We start from the raw sequence: 19,700 nt of genomic DNA on the forward strand, positions 1-19,700 counted from the left end.
ATTGCTATAGTTAATGTAATTGGCATCAGGGGGGATTCTAGGATCAGACCTTTAAAAGGGCTCAGCTCCTAATGAGAATTTTACATACAATGCCCTGCAAGTGTTCAAACCTCCTACTAAATTACTCATTTCACTGGATTATGTAAATTAAAAACAAGAAAAATTGAAACATAATTGAGTGGTCTACTGTAGTATAATAATAATGGTTCAGGATAAACAATCACATATTTCTACAGAGAGGACCCTAAGATAGTTAATGAACCCTGATGGAAAGATTATTAATGACAGAACTATCCAAAGTACATTAAAGCTGTTATAATAAAAACATTTGAACCTGCAGCATAATTGATTGTCCCATCTCTAACAGACAAAATAATTAAAGTCATATAAAATGTTTTTTAAGAAACACATACAATGATCATTTATTTATTTTTAGGTGCTGAGATCAAATTTATCGGTGCTTGAGCCCTCCTAAAAAGGTCTAAAATCACCACTGATTGGCATTAATTCAACACAATCTTTTATTGACTTTCAGCAGAATTTTATTTACGATGTCATATCCTTTTACAAAATCATGTTGTCCAAACTAAAGATTTTAATCCAAATGATTGTAGACTATTCAGCACTCATACAAATTACTACTAAGAATGATTTAAAGTGCCTCCACTCTTGTTCTTTCAGTTGGATGTTTGAGCTTCACTGATGTGTGTTTGAGTTTTACACAGGAAGGTTGTTTTCACATTTATTTGCTGATGGAGAAAAGTCTCTCTGTGTTAATGAAAATTTGACTTTACAACTAGTTTGGATGTCAGTCCTGGTCCAAAATTCAACTTACACAAGGGTGACGTAGGAATGTTAAGCCTCCGGTGCACAAATACTGAAAATTGACTTCTGGGATTTTTAATGAGGAAGAAAGAGGAGATGTCATTTTAAGGACTTCAACATTATATTTTTATTGTGGAAAAACATATCAGAAACAATTTATTATTCAAAGTGGAGTATATTACATCTTTAAAAAATATCTGGATGGGATATTTAAGTTTTTGTTTTACATGTTAAGAGTATTGGTTATTGTTAAGTTAAACAGTGGAGCAGTTAATTGCTTTGAACATTAATTAGATTATTTTATTTGTTTAATTTTTAATACTCCAGTTGGCATTTTCTGTGATGCAACAGTATCAGTGTCTCCTAATATATTTTGTGTTTTCAATTTTTGTCAGTATTTGCTATTATATGTAGTTTCCCATCAAATTTATTATCATTAGTCTTTAATTGGGCCGTTTTTTTTAAACAAATACTGATAACAGTATTTAGGAGTCTACTTTTAAACACCAACATTTTTGATAATAACCTTTAAATTAGGTTTTTAAAGAATCACAACCAAGATATGTATTGAATGAGACATTTTACAGTTGAAAAATAAACTTGCTCTCTGGTGGAGAAACTATAATTGTGACAGTTTCTTCTTTTCTCCAAGTTCATATCTTTGCATTGAAATATCAGCCAACACATACACTGATACTGATGTATTTATAATAAACTGATGTCAGCCGATAACATTGACATATTGGTAAGGTGCTGCATACATTATTCATCGTTAGTCTTTCTGCACACTTACTTTAACTCTAGGCCTTTCTAATTGATGCAATCAGTCGGCACAGCTGGTATCGATCAGCTGTTGTTTTCTGACATCTCCACCTGCTCCTGATGTTGGGAAACATGGAGACTGAAACAATCTGCCTCTGTAACCCTATTATATGTTTTAATCAGCTAATATAAAGCCTGCTTTAATTTCAATTATAGACAGAGTAAAAATGAATGAATCTTGTAGGCAGAATTTCAGAATTTTGAACTGAAGACTTTATTGGATTTGACTGGACAGATGTTTAACGACAGCCTGGTTAAGTAGATAAAATCCAATCTGTGTCTAGAGAATAGGTGACTAAAATGTATAATAACACATTCGCACACACACACACACACACACACACACACACACACTCTGTACTATCTTTTTTCGTGCATTAAAGCTCATCTTTATTTTCCTCAGCCTTTTTTGCCTCTTCAGCTTTTGCAGCCTCGATGTACTTCTTCCTGTCTTTATCCTCCTGAAAGCACAAAGAAAAGTCTATTTTTAACAAAACAGACAAAAGCAGCTCTAAAAAGGACACGTGAAACACACAAACTCAAAGCACAACAGTGATGTTGGTGTGAGGTAATTTACCTGAACTCTGTATTTTTTGGCTTTCTCCATCTCTTTATTGACAAACTTAACCAGGTCCTTCAGCGCCGGCTTACCGGTGTAAACCACCATCTGAGAACAAACACAGAGATCACATACTTCATTAAATTACAGGTTTTTTCCTGGGACACTGGGACTTCAGACACAGTTAACACAACCTATAATTCATGTTCCACTCCCCCTCAAACCAATTTTACAAATTTATATTCATATTACAGACAAACACACATTTGTTAAAGCACTGCACATACTCTACATTTGGCACAATCTTCATGAAAAACTAAAATCGTGCTCACATGAAACGCACTTCAATTCAAAATGTTAAACTTAAATTTCCCCTCTGACTCCTCACATGGGCAAACACATGTTGCAGCACTGTTCAATTGGCAATCAGAGTTTTAGCAGTAAAAGGGCCACTTGTGAGCTCTTCTGTTTTGGAGCGATGGATGCCAACATAGCAAGAGGAGAGAGAGTAAGAGGGGGAGGAAGAAGAAAAAGAAGGCCAAGGAGAGCCAAAATCTCTGATGAAATTTGGGCCACTTTAGTTGAACATGTGTGTTTTTGGATTTGAGAGTAGAGCTCTGACAACATGAGGTACGCGTTCAGAAACTGTGTGTAAGCAAATGAGAATCAATTTGCCTCCACAGAGTGAGTTCATCGGTATTTCTAAGTGAATGTGATTCACTTGAATTGATGACAGTATTCAAAGACTGGTTTCCCTTTGTGATGTGTTACTTTTATAAGTAGCGTCTGAGTTGTAAACATCCAAAACTAGCTAAATAATCATAGATATCACACGTTAACTCTAAAATTTTCATACCCTCTCTGCATGTAGAGCAGGAAAGAGGCAGAGCGATGGGTATCGTCCCTGCATCGACAAGTTGATGTCGTTGGCTGAGGCATCCATGCGAGCAATGACCACATGCTCTTTCTCTTTGTAGGCCTTAGCTAGCTCCTCCCACAGCGGGAACAGAGCGCGGGACTCCTGACTGTAGGGCTGATCTGAAAATAGATAGAGACTGATTATAACCCACAATGTACAATCTTATTATTCACAATTTACTGTGTTTTTTTTTTTACTTATAGTGTACCAGCACAGTACGTACTGATATATATTGGTATAAGGGAACAATGTGAAGTTAGCTGGTAATTGTAACAGTGTGACCTGTTGGGAAACAATCTGATATTTCGGGGGAATTTTTTGCAGGGGTTCACTAGCTAATCTCTACTTTGTCTGTTTGCTGTTAAGTACTGGAGGGGTAACGAACTGTGGGGCTGTGAGAGCTGCTTTCTAAAACAGTGTTGATGAGAGTGGTGAGTGTGAGTTTACAGATGTTAAAATGCTTCATAAAGCTGCAGAGTCCGGTGATAATTCTCTGTGGGTTCATCACTACAAGTATCTTTTAACACAGTACGCATTTTATCTATGGTTAATAATAGGACTTGAAAGTAGCAATAGCCAAATGCTGATAAAATATGCTAGTAGATTTGCTCCACTTATCAGCCGAAATAAAACCAGTGGTAATCTGAATTGAGTGGCTGCTAAAATTTGAACATTTACAAGCCATTTGATCAGTAGAAAATAAGTTAATTTTAAACCCTGGTTAATGTGAAAATATTGATTAGAGCAACTTTAAAGTTAATTCAAATGCTGTTGAAATTGTTACACATTACTTCGACATGTTTGCATAAAAACTATCAATTTAGGGGATGGTGCAAATGTGTTCCTTTGACCTATTTGCTGTTTTTTTTGGACTAATCTGTGGGTGTTTTTTTTAAGGTGTTTATGTGCCTTTTCCATATCTGTGTATTATATGTTAAAAAAAAAACAAAACTATCAATTTCTATTAAACCGTGACCTTTCGACCTATAAATTACTCTATCTCTTTTGACTGGGAAGTGTGTAACGCTCATGAAAAGTGTGTTTACATACAGAACATAACAAAAACAGTCCTGTTGGGGTTAAAGGCGACTTTCTCCAGCGTCATTCCCACCAGCTCCTTCACCGGCTGCTTGTCCCATCCTTCAGGTATCGGCTCACTCTGCAGTTTTGGCTGTTACATTCACACAAACATGATAAACACGTCAGAGCAACACACAAACACAGTTTCTGTCATGTATCACACACCAGATGTGAGTTTAAGGTACCTTGGCATTGCCATCGAGGTACGACTGGCAGAATTCCTTTATGGTCGTTACATCCAGAGTGTCAGAGGGCAGGTGGTAGGTCACATGATCTGTCAGGTTGACCAAACGGATGAGAGGAGCCTCAAACTCTCGTACCTTGAAGTATTCCATCACCCTGCCGTTACGGGGCTCATCGACGTTCACCAACACGAATAAAATCTGAATACACACACACACACACACACAGAGGTGAAGATCATCTTAATATGTATTATAATGTGCTTATGTGTTTATGTGTGTGTTTATGTGTGTGTGTGTGTGTGTGTGTGTGTGTGTGTGAGATCTCTACCTTCAGCCTGAATGCTTCTGCAGCACTATTAAAGGCAGAGTAGATGTCTTTAAAGTCGGAGCTTTTATTGACAAACAGGATGGCGTGGTTTAATACAGGCGATGTTAAGATCTGAGTGGCTGTCTGCAAGAGAGGGAAATTATATAAATACATATATATTAACAATATATAGGAAATGATTATACTTTATAGTAAAAGTGGTTTTGATGCATTTGCTCGATGTACACACAGTTGACCCAAAAAAAGATAAATAGAGAAACATAATGCAGAGGCTTTCACACAGGACATGATGGATCACTGAGTGGTTTGATAAATATATACTATACAGTTGAGTCTGTCACAGTTGTTTGTTATACTGTATAAAAAAATACATAGCTCCAAAATTTCCATTTCTAGAAGAAGCACACCAAATCCTCCAATTATACCTAAATAAACTGCTTGTCACCAAGAATCCATTGTAATTAACATTTTAGTTTAGAGTCACAATTTTCCAAGTCTAACTTAAAACAATATTGTGTGTATGTTGTTATATCATATAATATTAGAAACCTTTACATATATTTTAGAGGAGTCCTTTTTACTGTGTTTACAATGTAATGATGTAATGAATGGGAAAAACATACTAGTATTTTTTGTAATAATAACAAAAAGAGGGACTTTGGCATTAAAAAGACTATAATGCTGAATAATATCTACTTGATTTGACTGATTCAGGTTGCTGAAGATTCATATTAGCTTCAGATAAACTTTTAAATACATTTTTGCACAGAAGGAGGACTGTGGATTTTGTCATCGCTTGCATTGAAACTGCATTATAAAAGGATCTCTTAATGAACAGGAGGAATGATCACAGCAAGAAAAACATGTGTTAATGTTCATTTGGGCACCTGACTGTGAATTGTGAATTGTGAATTGTGAATTGTGAACCTGCCCTTTAACAGCCACCATTCAAACATTTTTGATACTAGCTTTAGAGTTGAGTTTCACTTCAAATATGGAAGCATTTTTCCAAGTATTACGTTTATATTTGTGCAAAGTAAATATTTGTAAATAAGACCCAGAATTGATCCAAGCTGCCATCGCTGTGCAGCAGAGCAGTTATATGTGAAAATGTACCACGCATGCAACACTACCTTTCCAGTATACTCAGTGACTGGATCCATCTGGTAGACGGTGATAAAGATGATCAGCTCCTCTTTAGATGTCTCAGGCATCATTTTGTAAGCCTGGATAAGCTTAGACTGCAACACACACACACACACACACACACACACACACACACCAACATAAAGGTGAGACTGCAATAATCCACTGAAATTTAATACCTTCATCCATTACATCAGTTTGTTTTGGTGTCTGTTACACCCCAAATGTCCACCAAAGTAGTCTCTTATTGAAACTGTTAATAAAAATGAACATATGAACCACGTGTGTCGATGTTCGGTCGTGCAGCATGCTTGCAGTTACACGAGGGGTTGTTTACTTCCATAGACCAGATAAAGCTATATCTTATATGTATATACATGGTCTGTGCTTACATCTATTTAGCTTATTAAAATTGCAGATGTGATGACATCACCTAAACTCAGTTATGTATGATTATTTTTCCGTATTTGAGGAATGGAGGGACAAAGTGAAAAATTCAGGGTTGTGTGTGGACAACTGTAACTGAATATGGCACCTTTTAAAACAGTGCAACAAAGTGCTTAAACTATTCAGCACCAAAAATTAATAAAAGTTATAGAAGAATAAAATAGAATGAAATACACAAATGTAATAAAATGAAATGTTAAAAAGTAAAACATTGTAGAACTGGAAACATAAAACTTTGAGCAAAGGCTTTTAAAGAGTGATTTAGTAGGTTGTGTTTCTGTTTATCTGTGTGTGTGTGTGTGTGTGTGTGTGTGTGTGTGTGTGTGTGTGTGTGTGTGTACCTTTTTTAGCAGCATTACAACATCATGTGTGAGACCATATTTGCTGACGACTTCACTGTTTTCTGTCACAGAGAAGTTGATATCAGGAAGGTTGATTGCCGCCTCATAAAACACCTGGACGTACTCGCTGTTCAGCTCCTACACGCAGAGACACAGACACACACACAGACACAGGCACACACACGCAGAGACACAGACACACACACAGACACACAGTTGTTCAGAGACTCAGTCCAGCACCAATGAGAGGAAAATGAAAATGAAACAGCTGGTTTTCACCTTGAAGAATCCGACCACTTGCAGCTCCTCCAAGGCCTCTATTTCACTAAGATCAGCGATGAGATCGGCAGCAGACCCCGCTCTCCTTTTTAGCCAGGTCACAATGGAAGATGAGCTCTCAGGAACTTAACCACAATCCAGGAAAAACAAATGATTTGCACCTTCAATATTGTGCCCAAAGAAAGACAGATTCAACAGAAACAGTTTCAGATTTTAGGAAAACTTTTCTTTCTTGTCAGGATGTAGAAAAGAAGATAAATTCCATCTCTCTAAAGTTGAGAAATACACTTCCTAACACCTCTAAATCTCACTAATTAACACATTATGTGTCTGAGAAGGACACATGATGGAAGTTACATAACGTCACTACTCCCTGACGCACCTGCAGTCTCAGCTGGTTGCCTGGTAACCTCACATGACAACAAGACTCCAGGATTAGACAATGAGGAGATATTGTGTTAATTAATGGGCCTCAGAGGTGTTAGTTGGCATATTTTATAACTCTGAAGAAAGCCAGTGTTTCCCCCTGCTTCCTTATGTCCTTATGCTAAAGTTGACAAAGATGAAAATGAAACTGATCTTCTCATCTAACCTTCAGTAAAGTGGATAAGTGAATTTCCTAAAATGTCAACACTATTTCTTTAAAGTAGTTTGATATTCAGCCTAATATTAGCTCTTCTGTGGCAGTGGGATCTGATTTGGCAGTAGAGATATGCATACAGCTTTTATAATAATACTTTCAGTTGACACAAAAGCTAAAATATCAGCATACAGTCAGGATAAGTTAAGCACAGAACGCAGGAGGGGCCTTGGAAAAAACACGAAAACAAATTTGTGCTCTTAATTTAGCATTTCATGTCCCCATTTAATTATTAAAGCTTCCATATTCATGCAAAGAATTGGTTATTTTCTTCCTCTATGGCCCCTCCTGGGCTCCATATTTGAGCAGTTTGCCTCATAAATAAGCTATGGTACATGATGAAGTGTCCTGATGGAATAAAATAAAGAATTCACCACCAAGTTTTTTGTTTTGCAGAATCAGGACAAAGAGAATTATTAATATAAAAACATGGACATTTAACAGCCAAGCCCGGCTGCATTTTATTAAAACTGAGCACAAAGGAGAGCACAAATAATTGAAGCAATTATGAAGATATTTGTTGAATATTGTGCCAGTTTGACCAAGCAACAGATGGTAATTTGCTGGCAAGATGTCATCGCTAACATTTGGAAGCTAGTTGGCAAATTAGCTGATTTGTCAGTCACAGCCCTTCTTCATCCAGATTTTACTCTATTAAAGCCAATATGTTCAGACTGTTTGCTAATATTGATAGTCTGCATGGAATGAGATCATGTGCATATTGTATTTGTATTTATTAGATGGTTGCATGCACATCATGATGAGTGATTAAACTGTCAGCTCATACTAAATTTATTTTGTGTCCTTAAGCAGTTGAGATGAAGTTACACTTATGACACTTTTCACAGCCAAGCAATCATAATAATTATACCACATCGTATCCACTGGATTCAGATCTCAGTTAGCAGCACACTCATCTTAGGTAAGCAAGTTAACTCTGATTGGCTCATTTGTTCTCATCCACAAGAGCTAAACGAAACTTTTAGCTGTCTGAGACCAGGCTGCAATTAAAGGATGGGTTCAAATCTGTCTTAAAATAATAGACAAGATGTCCATGTTGACACTGAAGCAGATTTTTCATACTGTAATACAGTGGTGATTTTAGAGCCTTTTTACGGGCACTCAAGCAACCCTAAATTTGATGTCAGCACCCCTAAAACAAAAAAAAGATAATTTTATACAACTTTAGTTATTTTGCGAGCCTGTCTGTTAGAGATGGGACAAACAATTACATGCTACACGTTTACTGTACAGGTTTAATGTACTTTGAATAGTTCTGTCATTAATATTGTCTTTCCTTCAGGATTCATTATTAACTATCTTAGGGTCCTCTGTGTAGAAATCTGTGACTGTTTATCCTGAACCATTGTCATTATACAATATAGTAAACCACTCAACTATGTATTAATATTTCTTCTTTTAATCTACATTATACAGTGAATTGAGTAGGCTAATTTAGAAGGGGGTTTTAACACTTGCAGGTCATTGTATGTCAAATTCTCATTAGGAGCTGAGCCCCCTAAAGATCTAATCCTAGAATCGCCCCTGCTATAATCATTTATATCAACGTATGAATGTATTTGACATATCTGATTCATTTATACGTACCTGGGCACTGCACAGGCTTGTTTTTATCTCCAGAGAGGTACAGCCTGATGTCTGGGAAGCCTGTCGCATTGAGTTCTTTAGCCAGGTCCTTCTCCTGTGCTATATCAATCACTGCCAGTTTGACCTCTGACCCCTGAAGCTCTGCAGCAGCTCCTTCAAACGCTGCTGATATACGAAGGCCGTCTCCAGTTAGAGGAACATCTACACAGATGGAAACAAACACACACAGCAAGTGAGTATAAATATGATGATATATAGATATAGAGGCCATCTGAAGACTTACAGTTGTAATTCATAAGTTTAATAAACACGCAGGTAAAGACTGGGTGCACAGATTTTAACACACAACATATTTTATTATTAGTTTTTAACACTCCCACAGTTTGATTATCCCCTGCCACATGTCCAGACGACTTCTTCCGACACCACTGCCATCATCTGATTCAGGTATAGACTCACTACGACTCTTGTTCCTAGATGCTTTCAATGTCCATAATTCCAATAAGTAGTCAAAGATTACAACGTGGAAAAAAGATTACATAGACAGAATAATCTCAGAAATCCAATATTCAACTAGCAGCCAGCCTTATCTAAATCTAACATGGTTTTACTTAATGTAGGATCACCACAAAGTCCTTTATAATGAATGATTTGAGCTCTCAATTAGACTTATCTCTTGTAGAGACGTGACTCAGCTCTGATGGTGCCAGCTACAGTTTCTTTCACTCAAATAAGCAGAAAAAAGATGAGAAGGAATTGCCACAACTTTCTCAAACATATTCAGTTGTGCTGTAGGGTAAATTTTGGTGATTTGTCCACATTTGAGTGTGTTGCATTTACCTTAAAGGCCGAGCTAGTGGTGCTCATACTTATAATATACTGTCCTTGTAAACTACGGACAGGTTTTCTTTCACTCATTATCAATTACTGTGATAGAATAATTGCAAATGTTGATAATTAATCCTAAAGCAACACGGTTCCTCAATAACTTGGACAGTCCTGGTATTAAATGCAATACTGAAAGCATTTGGAGCTGCATTTGAATGTATGAAAGGTGCTATATACAAATAAGTTTTTATCATTATTATGTTTATAAAGCTCAAATTATGTGAGTCTCTGTGTGTAACTTACAGAAGTGCACCAGCAGCTGCTTATGTTGTCTCAGCGCCCTCCTGAAATTTCCCTTCTTCAACTGCAAAACTCCATCCTTCTCTGGGAGAGATTTGTCTTCCTGTCGGTCGGGTTGTGTGTCAGCGCCGACAAACACACAGAGACAGAAGGCCGTCACCCCCAGCAGCAACAGTCTCCCCATGTCGCTTCACCCGCAGACTGACAAACTGGACACTGGAAGACGCTTGACGGGAATGTATGGAGGGAGTGGTGAAATGACGGCTTGATAAGTGTGTGTGTATGTGTGTGTGTGTGTGTGTGGGTCAGTACTGAGCTGGTAGTTGTGAATGCTTTTGTTATCTACTGACTATAACCCACCAGTCTGTAGCTGATTAACTTCCCTATCTGAGCCCTGCTGTATCTCTCCTATTGGCTGCTGGTCATATCAAGAATATATCACTAATATCTCTGTGCCCTTTGCCTAACATTGTTAGCTTTGAACAAGGTCAAAATGGAAACATAAAACCATGCACACTCTCACAATCTCTCACATATACATTGTGCATCTAGCAGTTCTAGTACTAGCAGTTATTACAATAAGATCAGAGCATTTTAAGTATTCAAGACCGGTTTTATTTCTCTATCAACATGATAGAATGATAAATAATAAAACATTTTGACAATAAAAAAAGAAAGTATAACAGCAGGTACAGAAGGCTCATTAGTCAGTCATTGCATTGCGGTGCATATTGTAGACCCAGCAGTACAGGTGCTGCTGTATCCTCCAACCAACCTTCACCCAGTTTTCTATACTTACAGTAGCATTCACATCAAGTCTATAACAGTCTATATCTTACATCATTAAAGGAGTAGTTTAACATCCTGGAAACATGTATTGTATGTGTTTTCTTGCAGAGAGTTAGTCTGTAAACAATATAACAAGTGTAATTGACTAAAGTTGTGCATTACACATGTGACATGCTGAAGTATTCACCACTAAAGACAAGTTAGAGACACAATCTGCATATTTTTGGACAATTGACAAGTTTGAGTGACTGAAAATAAAAACAGACCTGTATTACTCAAATATATGCAATCATTACTGATGCAAACAAATAGCTTCAGAAAACATTTAAACATTTAAATTGAGTTTTGTTCTTGTGTAAATCAGTTTGAGTGGCAGCAGTTTCCACTCCTCTGTTTTCCAGTTTTGTTGTTTAGATCCAGCTGTGATTTTGCATGTCACAGCTGGAAAGGTGGTTAATCAGGTGTTAATAATTAAATGAATGACGGCTGAACTGCATATAACAGCTTCAGTTTCAGACTCCTGGTATCATGAATGCTGACTCACTGTCACACAGGCATGGCTTACGCTTGGATACATCTGAGCCACCGTTTATGTGCTTATTAACACCTGTGTGTGACTGTCAAAATCAAAACGATGGCTGTGACAAAAGCTTACTGAACCTGAAAGACCTACACAGGTGTGCTCAGTTACTATGGATTATTAGAAGTGTGTCAAAAAAATAAATCACAGCTTGTTTGCCCTTAAACAGACAATGTGCACCAAGAGATACAGAGTCTTTAACACCCTGTTAGGATGGTTAAGGTGGGTTGTTTAATTGTATGTGCCTTGAATTGGTAGAGCAGAAGCTTGTGGTAGGTCTATACTATGATAGAAATAATAAAAATCAGTTTAGAAACTAGTATGTGTGATAGTAAAGACCAGAAAAGTTAAGTTAATATGTTTTACATACACTCCGTCTGCTTTAGCCAAGAAAAACATGTCGGGCATTCATATTGCAATAAGTTGCCTTCTTAATAGTCAATAGAAAATGATTTATACCATTTTTACCATTTATTAAAATCCCTAAATCGTAAATGACCCATCTGTCACTTTAGTCTGACTGTGCTCTATTAAACCTGCTGCTAACAGGTGTTAAAGTGGTGCTTTCTGCATAAATATGTTCTCCCTCATCTTCCTCCTCAAATGTGTTTCTGTTGGTTTTTCTTCCATGTATTTTAGAAATGCTTGTACGCCTGATTCTTCTAGAGTAAGAGGAGAATATATGACACTCTCAAATATGCTAAATGTCAGCCCGAGGAACCACCAGAAAGAGGATATGATTAGAAATGCACCTAAAATTATTTTCTTTTAATCATTAAATACTCACCTACTGTAGGTTTGAAAGGCGTCTATTACCTTTCATAGAGACAGAAAAATAAAAACAAAACAAAAAAACAACAGCAGGTGATGATTTCTGTGACAAGCATCAAAAAGTCCATGGAAACTTTTCAAAGCAGTCCTGTAGTGTAATCCACTTGTGTCAGTATACAGTAATCCACTGTCCACCTGTAAAATCAGTATTTCTAAATATGGCTGAATACACTTTTCTTTTTCCACTGTTTGTTTTCCTCCATGTGAAGCAGTGTCCTCAGCTATTTTGTTGCAAAACTATGTAAATGATAAGATTTTGTAAGATTTTAATGTGTCATCTCATAAATATGTGCAGATGCTTTCCACACTGCGGGCAGGAGTGATGTACGTCTTGCATCCCATGTGCAAAGAAAGGAATCAGACAGCAACCACAAACCAACCTAGAACACATAATAAAATATGATAAGTAGATGAGACGTTGTTAAAGCTGTTTCAGCACTCTGACTTTAGATGTTAATGTGTTGTGTATTTGTTTGTCTCACCCTATCATTGTGAAAAGTACACACGCGCACCAGGCAGACTTCCCAGGTTGGTATGTGACTTTGGTGGTGACGACCTGATGGCAGTGCGGGCATTGTACCAAACCAGGGATGTCTCGCAGGTTTAACACTGAGGCACTTGGACTGGGCTGTTGCTGGGACGTGAGTGGAGGTGTGACACCAACTGGCAGTCAGAGAGGGAGAGGACAGATGAGGGGCAAAATGAAGACACGAAAGAGGGAAGCAAAGTAAAGTTTGTTTTTATGCATAGATATATACATGTAGATGCCACATTGGGTGCTATTGGTGTGTATGGAGCAAGGCAGTTTTGAATTTTTCATTAGTTTTTATTTTGATTTAGTTTTTCAGTGTGCTTTTTTTTTTGCTTTTTTTATTTTTACTTTTTTAGTTTTAGTTCGTTTAACAAGTGATTAAGTAGTTTTAGTTTAGTTTTTATTTAGTTTTAGTTGACTAAATAACCCTGGTATGGAGTCGTCACACCTCTGCAGTCATACAAGAATATTGTAGGTAGGGTCTATCTGCTTTTACAGCTGTCATAAGTCACTGAATTATCAATAATTTTATTCTCCAGAAGCTTGGTTTATCACAAGTATTTGACATTTATGTGCAATACAGAATACTTTGATGATCAACAGATGTTTTTCTAAATAACAAAATACTACTAAATAATGTTTAATGCAAAGTAATAGTAGGCTATATAGGTTGAGTTTATATTTTGTACCTACTTTACAAATATATTCTGTGTTCATAATGCATTGCTAAATGGATATTATGATCATTTTTTAAAAATTAGTCATAACCATAAATGTAAATTACTCCATAGACAGCAGGAAAATGAGAGTTGTGGGCTGCATATTTATGATCATTGTCAGTTTAGTCATAATCTTAAATGAGTTTAGTCAACATAAAAGCACCATTTGTTCTTTTTCATAACATCACAATAAAAAAGTCCTTCAAAGATTAATATTCCTTGTGCCTTAATTTTGGCTTTCGCAGCACAAAAGTCTGGTATTCTCTACTAGCCTATATATAATCTAATATAACAGCAGCTGGGATGTGTCACACAGCCCAGATGTGGCATCTATGTGTATATATCTATGGTTTCTATGTACTGTGTGTTATTAACGGGACTAACTGAGATGTCATAATGTTAATACCTTGTGTTACTTGATGGGTTATGACTCCAATTGAAGACACAGTAGTTGGCACAGTGGTCAGCACAGGGGTCGGCTGAGTGGTCAGCACAGGGGTTGGCACAGTGGGTGGCGTCAGGACAGGAAATTGATCTGGCAGGACGGTAACTACAAATAAAAGCACTAATAAACCCACTTATACCTGATGAGCTGAGACAATTAATGGGAAAGAGAGAACAGTGAGATGTTATTTTACCGGCCTCTCCATAAGTGGGAGGAGGTGTTGAGGGGGAGGGGGAGGGGAAGGAGGCGTCGTAGGAAGGAGGAGGGCGAAAGTTGAATGCTTCTGAGGCCAAAGCCGAAGGGTGGAGATTGGCCTCCTCATACGACGGGGGGTCCATCAGCAGATCATCCAGTCAAACAGGATGCTAGTGATGAAAAGAAAAACAAGACAGTGTAGATAAGGCTAGCAAACACGAGGAGAAGAGGAGAAGGAGTTGTTTGTGAGAGGAGTGTTTTTCTAATTTATAGTCTTTAATGTGTGGATCTGCCCCGTTTCAGGAAAATTACGCCTTATTTCAACCTTATGTAATTTTCTTGAAACGGGGCAGATCCACGCATTAAAACATGTTTTTTTCTCAAAGTCTGTCTGTATGACCTGGTCTCCTACCAGTGATTATTGGACATTTTGGTGGAGACAAAAAAAACTTGTCATATTTTACTCAACACGTTAATTAAAGGGGACATATCATGCACATTTCCAGGTCTATATTAACCTTATTTATCTCATGCTGGCCCTTTATACAGCCCCTCAGTTCAACCTCTGTCTAAAACTTTTTTAACCTAGGACTTTTTGAGGCCCGCCTCCAGGTGAGCCCGCTCTGTTCTGAATGGTTAGCTCCTGAACGCTGCCCATCAGCTGGAGAGGCTACGTAAACCAACAGTAGTAGCAGGATCTCACTTCTTTTTCTCAAACTATACTCTAAATGGAAACTTCTCACATACATCTGAAGATGATTGAGCTTGAATCTAATCTGAAGTTTTGTGATGACGATAGTTGGATCACTCATCCCCACAAACAGTCATGCAGTGCATAGCCTTTGTTGCTAAGATTGTTTCCCGGGTTGTTTGTGTTGTCCACTCACAAGAGGAAGTACTCAAATATGTTAAAAAGCACAGAGGAAGTAGTGATAGTAGTGAATGGTTTAGAGCAGGTTGAAGAACTGGCTTTTGACTTCCAGGGAGCTTTTTGACATATGCTCACCTCAAGTTTTGGATCTTTGGCTATTTTTAACGCATCATAACAACATAAAAACAACAAAAAACCACAAAAAGCCTGATATGTCTATTTTAAAAACATATCCTCATTATGTTGACAGAAAACATTGTAATTTAGTCAGAAGCATGACAGGGCACCTCTGTGGATCAGTATCACAGCCGCCCTACCACAGTGGTTCCAACACAGGACAGTGGGAATGAAAGAGCTGAAAGCAACACATAGACTAACTGTATTTTTAAATTTCCTTTTACAAATAAAAACTACAATTTCAAATATGCTCGAATCACATGAAAACTGCACATTGTGGCTCAAACATCAGAAGATATGACCAAAACCCCCATACAGTATACTGCAATGCTTTTTTTCCCTCAAGTACTACTGCACTTACTGCAATACAAATCTGTATCTCTCATGGTACACTTCACAATGTGTATTTTCATGTAAATCCAGAGTCAGTTGCAGATTATCCAAAGCAATAATATTCTTTAGTATGGTGATGTTAAGAAAATATCCTGAGCTGTCACTGCTGTCTCAATTTAGCCCCAAGCCCAGTGTGTGTTGACACCAGAGGAAGATTGAGAAGTACAAAGTCAGTGAATCATTTCTCAGTGTCGTAAGTAATGTGATCTCAGTCTCCCAGATTTGATTTTCTCGGATCATCTCCTCGCTCGACTGCTTCAGATTAAACAGTTTAATGTATGCTTCAGCTCATTATGTATTCATTAGTGTGGACTGATGAATAAGCAGCACAGAGTTTAAAGTGAGTGCCAAAACATCACACACACTGCGGCATTCTAGTTAGTACAAAGATAGGTAGTCCTTTATCTCAGTGTAGCTTTTAAACACTGGAGCTGCATTGTAGTCGACTACTTTAAAAGTTAAACAATTTATTAAATGGTATCAGCAATTTCATCTCCTTGTGTTGACCTATTTAGTGTACTAAAACTGTAAAATCCAGAGCTTTCTATGTCCATTAATACAAATAAAGTAGATGAAGAGAAAACCTCCTTTTACCACCACTTTAACAGGAACCAAATGCTCAGTTTTACACTTAGTGTAAACACCGTGTCATGACAGTGGAGCACATTGAATGCACACAATCCTGAATCAGGCTTCTCCACTTCACCACATGTGTTTTCGTGCCAACACAACACCCGAAGCCAACTGTATCAGCCATTAAACACACCTGCTGAATGTAGCCAAGTCATCCTAGCTCACATGAGACTTCTCCTCTTATGTAAACAAGATACAGCCAGCTCTGGTATCTGATCCCCACAGGTTCAGACCTGCCTCTCCCCTCATACACTCACTCCCAATACTGTACACGAAAAGCAAAAGAGTAGCATGTATCCCGTCACCAATTAAACATTGTGATGTGTAGGATATCAGAGCAGTGGTCTTACCTTGGACAAATAAGGAAGCTCGGCTGGCAGGAGGAAACACGTACCATGATTGTGACAGTCGTGACATCACAGCTTGTTGAACCTGTTCTTCTCAGGAATTAGAAACATTTTATTTCCCACAGACGGAAAACCAGCCCTCTTTACCTGTCACAAATGCACTCGCTTTACCAGTTTATCTCAGATAAGTTTACACTCAACTGTTTCCCTATAAGTGCCAACTCTGGTTCTCTGGTATAGTACTTTATTTACAGGTCAGGAATAATGTCATAATGTGGACAATATTTGCTTAATTTGACATATTTCTTGATACGTATATACATTATTTAATTCACCAAGAAATAAAGCAGGTTTGTGAATTCAACAGTATGTAATGGATAACAGCTGGATATACAGCTGTTTATATGACTATGTTAAAAGTGAATAAAATAACATAAAGGGGGGAAAAAGATTAGTACAAATGTTTAATTCTTTGTGAGAATTAACAGCTCTTAATGCTTTATAGATGTGTAGCAGTCACCTATTTTTGGGACTTGCTGTCATTTTCATGTCATTTATGGAGGAACTTTTGTGTCTTAATAATATAATGCAATCAAACAGAATAGGATTATATATTTTATCATATATCAACACTGCAATCAAAACATGTTTTACTGCAAGTGGAATAAATGTATTATTACAATGTAAATCAAAAACATTTGTTTGCAGATCCAGAGGTTTTGTTTGCTATTGAGCTGAATGTCGTGGGTGGGACCTTTGCTGAAAGACTCATCTCTATTGGTCAGTCCTGATTAGATTGACAGTTTGGTAACATCCACAGTTAGTAAAGGAGAGAGAGAGCTTTAAAATCCAGACAGGAGACAGAGTGTGAGCGAGAAGACATCAAATCTAATGCTCAGGTATGTTTACACATAACTTCCGTCTTAGTAATAGTAAGAATGTCATGTTTGGACTGGTGCTAGTAGATTACTTTTGTTTGACGATGTGCAATGTTGTAACGGGTAGCAACACTTTATTTAATCACAGATTTATTTTACTTGCAATAAAACATTTTGTGATTGCAGCATCGATAGTTTTGCTCTCAGATGTTTAATATTTCAAATCTTTTTAGTTTGATTGCATAATAAAAACAAGAAAGTACCTCCACACCTTTTCTGATTTCTTTGTGGCTGAATGTCAAAATCCCTCTGATTTGATTGGAGGATTATTCAGATCAGCCGGTGGGCAGGGTGTGCTCACAAATAATAATTGAGAGCAGATGGGTGCAGTCCCCTCTTGGCCAATCAGGGTGTGACAACTCTCTTTTTATGGGGTTTAAGAGAGGTGGGAAACAGCACACCTATGACATTTTGACCCTTTCTTGACTTATTGCAGACCTCATTTTAGCAGATATTGTTTTGTATCAGAAACTCTGGTCTGTTCAGGCCTTTTTAAGTCTTCTTTGCTGTCTTTTGTCTGATTGAAGGTGAAATGTACAGAAATCACTAATTATTTACAGCACATTTGTTCAAAAAAGGTAGTTAAGTCCAGGGGCGTCACTAGGTTTTAAGGACAGGGGGGGCTTAGGACCCAGGAGATGCACAGGATGTGAGCGAATGTTTAATTTCACAGCTAACAAAAACTGAGAAATTGCTTTTCCACTTTTGGACAGATTTAACAGAGATACTTTACTGTGTAAATGTTTTAGGCCACCATTATATTTTTAACACAGTACAACAACAAACACAGGAAGTACTGTATGTTTACAGCATTAACAACAACAAAAAAATAAAAAAAATCCACATAGTTACAGTGCCATATATAACCAATGCTTCTTATTCATTAAGAGCCCACATGTATTATCCAAAACTGTGTGCTAAAAAAGAGCACATGGTTCTCACAAAGTACACAATCATTGTTTACTCCCAAATATTTTGAAGTTGCACCGAATATATTTTGGGCACATATGTGACTAAAATGGTTGTAATTTCAAGCCCTGAAAAATATTACTTAATTACATAAATTACAGTTATATTAAGGTACTCATGAAAATATTTGGGCCAGGCTAATTTGTCTTATATATCTCTCTCTTGGCTATCTCCACTTTCCAATCATTACTCTCCTGAATAAAAGCTCAAGTTAAATAAGTCTTATATGGTGCACTTGGACTGAAATGTTTCATATTTCATATTCATATCGAGTTCCATGAAATTCCAAGACTGTCTGCATCACAAATGACTATCCTGTGAAATCCTTTAGACTCACCTTTCCAGTAGTAGAGGTTTCTCCCCTCTCACTCTCTCTGCCCTGACTCCTACAGGTCAATAGGGGTGGTGGAGTGAAGGATAATTATTAGTGTATTATTATTATCATCATCATCATCATCATCATCATTCTTATTGTCATTAGTATTATTATTATTATCCACATAATCATACGTGAATGAGCTCAGCTCCTGTTTCACTGTGTGCATCTGATGCTGGAGCTGATGCTCCAGAAGGAAGTCACCCCAAAGATAGTATATGGTAAAAAAGAGTGCACACCTAACTCTACAAACAACCAGGACCTTCACAGTGCATTTCAGACTAACTAGCTAGCTAAGTAGCAGCATTCTTTTAGAGTTGAAATGTAACTTTTGACCGCAAAATAACAAAGGTAAGACGTGCACAGAGATCGTCTATACAGCACACATCTCACACTGCCTCCTGTACGAGGTCTCTCTCCTACAGAGTGTGCAAGCTAGGTTTTTATTTGTCGAACAGGGAGCATTTGGTAATTACGTGGGACTTCCTGCTGTGGCGGGGGGGGGGGGGCTGGAGCTAACTTATTGTTCTTATCAGCAGTGATGAATACTTACTCTCTTGAAAAAATTTCGTATATCCATTCTTGTTCACGTACTTCT

General features: G+C 37.4%; 2 protein-coding genes across 2 annotated transcripts; both read right to left on the minus strand.

Moving 5' to 3' along the window:
• Positions 1-1,974: 1,974 nt before the first annotated feature.
• zgc:136472 (uncharacterized protein LOC678514 homolog) lies at positions 1,975-10,603 on the minus strand. The gene is made up of 11 exons (XM_053339698.1): positions 10,311-10,603; positions 9,180-9,380; positions 6,932-7,056; positions 6,653-6,790; positions 5,852-5,959; positions 4,719-4,841; positions 4,391-4,588; positions 4,176-4,296; positions 3,063-3,244; positions 2,225-2,314; positions 1,975-2,108 (listed from the first exon to the last, which is right to left on the minus strand). The coding sequence occupies exons 1-11, from the start codon at positions 10,489-10,491 to the stop codon at positions 2,025-2,027; spliced, it is 1,551 nt and encodes a 516-aa protein (XP_053195673.1). The 5' UTR covers positions 10,492-10,603; the 3' UTR covers positions 1,975-2,024.
• Positions 10,604-12,781: 2,178 nt separating this feature from the next.
• On the minus strand, positions 12,782-14,541 carry si:dkeyp-75b4.8 (lipopolysaccharide-induced tumor necrosis factor-alpha factor homolog). Its single transcript, XM_053339821.1, has 4 exons — positions 14,397-14,541; positions 14,165-14,308; positions 12,990-13,170; positions 12,782-12,887 (listed from the first exon to the last, which is right to left on the minus strand). Exons 1-4 carry the CDS (start codon positions 14,539-14,541, stop codon positions 12,782-12,784), a joined length of 576 nt encoding a protein of 191 aa, XP_053195796.1.
• Positions 14,542-19,700: the final 5,159 nt, after the last annotated feature.

Source organism: Scomber japonicus, chromosome 2 (genome assembly GCF_027409825.1).
Source record: "Scomber japonicus isolate fScoJap1 chromosome 2, fScoJap1.pri, whole genome shotgun sequence".
In the NCBI taxonomy this organism is placed as follows: Eukaryota; Metazoa; Chordata; class Actinopteri; order Scombriformes; family Scombridae; genus Scomber; species Scomber japonicus.